Genomic DNA, 4820 nt, shown 5'->3' with positions numbered 1-4820 from the left:
TTACTATATCTTCTATACGATTATTCATTTTCATGTTTACGAAGTATCGAATAAAAATTGGAAAAGCAACAAACGTCTAATTGAAACCTACTTAGATAACAAAAGTAAAACGATTTAAATAAACAAAAGAAAATAATAAAAGTAAACAAATTTGTCTTTTGTTTAACCGTTATTTAAACAAAAGACAAGACTACTTAAATATAAATTTAATCTTAATATTTTCGATCACGTTTCTAATTTGATGGATTGCAATCAGTGTTAAAACTGATTGAACAAGATTGTCCACTAAATAATCAGAAAAAGGGTATAAGTATATTAAGGGTATAAAGTGGAAGGAGGGTTACGCAAGGATCTCTTTGTGGAGAAAGCGGTGACACGGAAGGACCTACCGAAACTAATCAAGTAAATTGGGTCCTTTCGTGTTCGGCCCTTCAATCACGTTATTGCAACAACAACAAAACGACCCATAAAAGAAAAGCAAGATAAACTTTCAATCGAAATTACGCAACACTCTTAAGATGGAAGAAATAAATAAAAATACTTTACTTTTTGTGCATTTAATTGCACAACTCTCGCAATGTATTGGTATTCGTTCGTGTGCATGTGTTTTTGCTTTGATTACAAATTCAATTGCCGCATTGTTGTTCGGTTTCTTCTCTTCCAATAATGGTCATCACACTGGTTCAATGCCAGTTGCGCAATTGAACAAATCCGGAAATTGTAAACTTTCCAAATGTTTCGGTCCGATTTTAAAACAAAGTTTAAATTGATTGCAAATTCTTAAAAGGGTTTTTTCCCTTTTATTTTATTTTCTCTTTTTTATTATTATTATTGGGTAGAAAAAGAGATATGTGCGCGCGACACGAAGAGCGTACGCGTGGACAACGCGAGCTGCGGATCCAGATGCAAAACGGAAGATGTTGTGGCTGGTGGTGGTGGTGATCATGATGTCGTTGGGAGTACTCTCCTCCGAGGTCCGCTCGAATCTGACCGTCGATGGAAAGCTGCTGGAGGTCTTCGCGAAACGGTACCCGCTGGAGGAGTGGACGCGGCACGGCTTCTTTCACAAGGATTACCTGAGGAGGATAAACGCGCATTGGCTGGGATTCGAACCGCAGCCGGCGAGGTATCATTACGCCCTCTCCGTTCTGTACGGCTTCATCATGGTCGGCGGGGTGACCGGTAACGCTCTCGTGATCGTAATGTTCATCAGGTGAGAAGAGAAGGAGAGAAGAGAAGAAAACGAACGGGAAAAACGCGTGAAACCCGTTCTTTACATCGTTTCGAATTGCAACTTGTGTATCGAGTTGCTGCAGAAATAATATTATAACAACGAATATTAATTGAATGCAATAAATTAAAATTACAATGATTTCATTTGTTTCTGTTGCTAATGAGTTACCATGAATTAGTTACCTTGACAATAAACAATATTCTTTGTTTTTCCTGTAATATTTGATGATCTAATTGAATTTGTTGCAGATGCAAAAGGTTGAGGACTCCGGCGTTAACGCTGATCGTGAATCTGGCGTTCAGCGATATCATGATGATGACGAAGTTGCCGATTTTCATTTACAACAGCATCTACATGGGTCCGGCTCTCGGTGAATATGGTATGGATTATTGTTGTTGTTGATGATGATGCTGTAATAGATCTTTTCTTTTAGCGTGTCGTTTGTACGGATTCATCGGCGCATTGAGCGGAACTTGCTCGATAAGCACTTTGGCTGCGATTTCGGTGGACCGCTTCTTCGTGGTGCGGTATCCTCTCAATCAGAGATTCACCGGGACCAGAGCACGCGTCTGCGTGGTAATAACCTGGGTGTACTCCGTCACCTTCTCGATAATCCCACTGCTGGACGTGGGTCTCGGCGTTTACACACCGGAAGGTTTTCTGACGAGCTGCAGCTACGATTATCTGACGGACAACGAGGCCGCCAAGAACTTCATCTTGGTCTTCTTCGTGGCCGCTTGGGTTGTACCCTTCATCCTCATCGTCTGCACGTACGCGAGCAACGTGAGCGTCGTGATGAAATCGAAGAGGATGATCAGGCAGAGAGGTTCGGCGCGACACATCCGCGTCGAAGAGAAGAGGAGTCAGGAGATGCGGTTGACGATGATCGTTTTCCTGGTGATCGTGATGTGGTTCGTCGCGTGGACGCCGTACGCCGTCGTCTCTTTGATTGGAATCGCGGGAAGAGCTGATCTCATCACGCCGCTTACCTCGATGATTCCTGCACTCTTCTGCAAAACCGTCAGCTGCATCGATCCGTACGTCTATGCCCTCACCCATCCCAAATTCAAGGCGGAACTGCGAGCGCTCTTCTGCAGGAGGCGACCTTCCGCAGAAAAGTCCAACGTCTCGTCGTTTCAAGCGACGAGCAGAGGCAACAAGCGCAGAGAGTTCGCGCGTGACGATGGAACGGAGATGGTGCAACTGGAATGCATACGACTTCCCATCATCCAGAAGCAGGACAACAAACCACCACCTCGACTCAACGTCGATGAGATGAAGAAGGGAAGTTCCGCGTACTCAACTCGATGGTGGTACAAGCCGAGCTTCAGCAATAGAACGTCCAGCATCAGGGGCATCGCCAGAAGCTTCACCAGCAGGACGCAATCATTCGAAGTAGATTAAACTTTCGCTCGAAAAAAAAACATAGAAACAACAACGTACATCTTTACATATCGATTGTATAATAAGATGAATAATAAGCCTTTAACTACATTTGGTAATCAGATAGTTGAAGAGATGTTACGAAAAGAAAAGCAATGATTCTAAAGAATCAAATTGGAAGAATCATATAAGAATGCGTATGGTTGGATGTGATCTCTTCTAGAATTGTTTAGTTTTAAATAACTTAGAATTAAATATTTTTAAAATTAAAGATAACTCGTACACATAACAAAATAATTGTTAGCTTTCAATTGATACTTACGTAATTACTCTGTTCCTATATAAATAATTAGGTAATTGAATTGTCCTCCCTGTATATATCATAAATTTGGTGTAATCAATGAAATGATAAATTACCGTGTTAATTTGGTTGCCTAGCATACACTTTTAAAACCATTTAAAATTTCTTTAATAATTTTAAAAAAAATCCTCCTATTAAGGATATAATTTATATTAGATATATTTCACTAATTTTCCTATATAATTGTATTTTAATATAATTGTAATAAAGTGAATTTTCATAAAACATTAAAAATCCATGTTAACAATAGTTGGGAAGGAAGAAGTGACGCCATCATTAAAACAATAAATTACAACAATTAGTTTGTAATGTCAAATATTGAGAGAAGCGTACATTATGGTAAAGTATTGTATGTATTTTGTGCTATAGCTTTAATAAATTGAAGAAATTAACGATTTTACGAAGATATTCAATTCGATTCTACAAGTTTTGCATCATCCGAATATCGAAATCAAAGTTGGCTTAAGTCGCTTGAAACTTCAAAACTGAAATAATTGCAAGTTGCGCGCGAATCAACGATGGTCGATTGCAATATCGATGTTGCGGTGAAAAAGTACGTCGAAGATCTGCAGGTGCCGTCGCACTATTTGCAGGCGACGGAGAAGATGGTGCGTGCTTTCATGACGCACGAGGCTTACGGCAATCCCGGGTAAGAAAAATAACGTTTAAAGTAAAAACGTTTAAAAGATTTGCTGTTGTAGATACAAATGGTCGTTGGATGATTTCGAGCTGGGATTGAAGCTGGGACAGGGAAAGTTCGGGCGAGTGTTCAGCGGCAGGGAGAAGCGCACCGGCTACGTGGTTGCAATTAAAACATTGATGAAAGTCGAATTGGTGCGTGAGGGTGCCGAGGCTTTGGTCATCAGAGAAGTCGAGATTCAGTCGCATCTGAAGCATCCGAACATCCTGCAACTGTTGACCTGGTTCCACGACGATTTCCGCGTCTACCTGGTGCTCGAGTACGCGGGGCAAGGGGAGCTGTACAAGAGCTTGAAGGAGAGTCCTGGCGGTTACTTCAGCGATCATCTGCAAGTATATCTCTGTTTTTACCATTTGAGTTTAATTGTCTCTTTGATTGTTGCAGAGCGGCGAAGTACATGTATCAGGTGACGGACGCTTTGAACTACTGCCACACGAACCACGTCCTTCACAGGGACATCAAACCGGAGAACATTATGCTGACCACCGATGGTAACATTAAGTTGGCGGATTTCGGATGGTCCGCGCATTCACCTTCGATGAAGAGGGACACGTTGTGCGGCACTCTGGACTACACTCCGCCGGAGATGCTCGAAGGACGGATGTACGGAATCGGCGTGGATCAGTGGTGTCTCGGTGAGGATTCACTTGTGTCTGATCAATCATGCTTTTTCATATGCATTAATTTCAGGTATTTTGTGTTACGAGTTCGTGACTGGATATCCACCCTTCGAGAGTAAAACTGCTGCCGAGACTCATCGCAAGATCAAAAAAGTGGCTCTGACTTTCGCACTGGACATTCACCCTGGAGCAAAGGATCTCATTAGCAAAGTAACTAAAAAAATACTTAAACTTTCAATGTGAATCTATTGTCGTGTCCCGGGATGTAATATCTCTGGACACTGTGGAATAATTTGTAGTTTTGTCTAAGGATTAGCTAATAAAGTAGTGTAATATTTTGTCGTGTCCCGGGATGGAATATCTCTGGACACTGTGGAATAATTTGTAGTATTGTCGATGTGGAGTTTTATGGAAGTGTATGTATTGTTGTGTCCCGGGATGGAATATCTCTGGACACTGTGGAATAATTTGTAGTATTGTCGATGTGGAGTCCTAGTGGGTTTTATGGAAGAGTCTAGATTA

General features: G+C 41.5%; 2 protein-coding genes across 2 annotated transcripts; both read left to right on the top strand.

The window, feature by feature from the left end:
* The first annotated feature begins 859 nt into the window (after positions 1 to 859).
* LOC108559498 (opsin, blue-sensitive-like) lies at positions 860 to 2710 on the top strand. The gene is made up of 3 exons (XM_017916799.1): positions 860 to 1213; positions 1483 to 1613; positions 1668 to 2710. Exons 1-3 carry the CDS (start codon positions 918 to 920, stop codon positions 2636 to 2638), a joined length of 1398 nt encoding a protein of 465 aa, XP_017772288.1. The 5' UTR covers positions 860 to 917; the 3' UTR covers positions 2639 to 2710.
* A 786-nt stretch (positions 2711 to 3496) lies between these two features.
* LOC108559494 (aurora kinase B-like) lies at positions 3497 to 4487 on the top strand. Its single transcript, XM_017916794.1, has 3 exons — positions 3497 to 3586; positions 3666 to 4006; positions 4063 to 4487. The coding sequence occupies exons 1-3, from the start codon at positions 3497 to 3499 to the stop codon at positions 4415 to 4417; spliced, it is 786 nt and encodes a 261-aa protein (XP_017772283.1). The 3' UTR covers positions 4418 to 4487.
* The last annotated feature ends 333 nt before the right edge of the window (positions 4488 to 4820 follow it).

The sequence above is a fragment of the Nicrophorus vespilloides genome, unplaced genomic scaffold (genome assembly GCF_001412225.1).
Source record: "Nicrophorus vespilloides isolate i.1.1-1 unplaced genomic scaffold, Nicve_v1.0, whole genome shotgun sequence".
Taxonomy (NCBI): Eukaryota; Metazoa; Arthropoda; class Insecta; order Coleoptera; family Silphidae; genus Nicrophorus; species Nicrophorus vespilloides.
Note: the sequence above shows the minus strand (reverse complement) of the source record. Positions and strands in the feature narration are given on the sequence as shown.

Excerpts from the sequence above, each read along its gene's own strand:
- LOC108559494 (XM_017916794.1), top strand. The coding sequence starts at position 3,497 with ATGGTCGATTGCAATATCGATGTTGCGGTGAAAAAGTACGTCGAAGAT. Across the intron at positions 3,587-3,665 it reads TGCAGGCGACGGAGAAGATG|ATTTGCTGTTGTAGATACAA; the intron begins GTGCGTGCTTTC and ends AACGTTTAAAAG. Across the intron at positions 4,007-4,062 it reads GGTTACTTCAGCGATCATCT|AGCGGCGAAGTACATGTATC; the intron begins GCAAGTATATCT and ends TGATTGTTGCAG.
- LOC108559498 (XM_017916799.1), top strand. The coding sequence starts at position 918 with ATGTTGTGGCTGGTGGTGGTGGTGATCATGATGTCGTTGGGAGTACTC. Across the intron at positions 1,214-1,482 it reads GTGATCGTAATGTTCATCAG|ATGCAAAAGGTTGAGGACTC; the intron begins GTGAGAAGAGAA and ends AATTTGTTGCAG. Across the intron at positions 1,614-1,667 it reads TCCGGCTCTCGGTGAATATG|CGTGTCGTTTGTACGGATTC; the intron begins GTATGGATTATT and ends CTTTTCTTTTAG.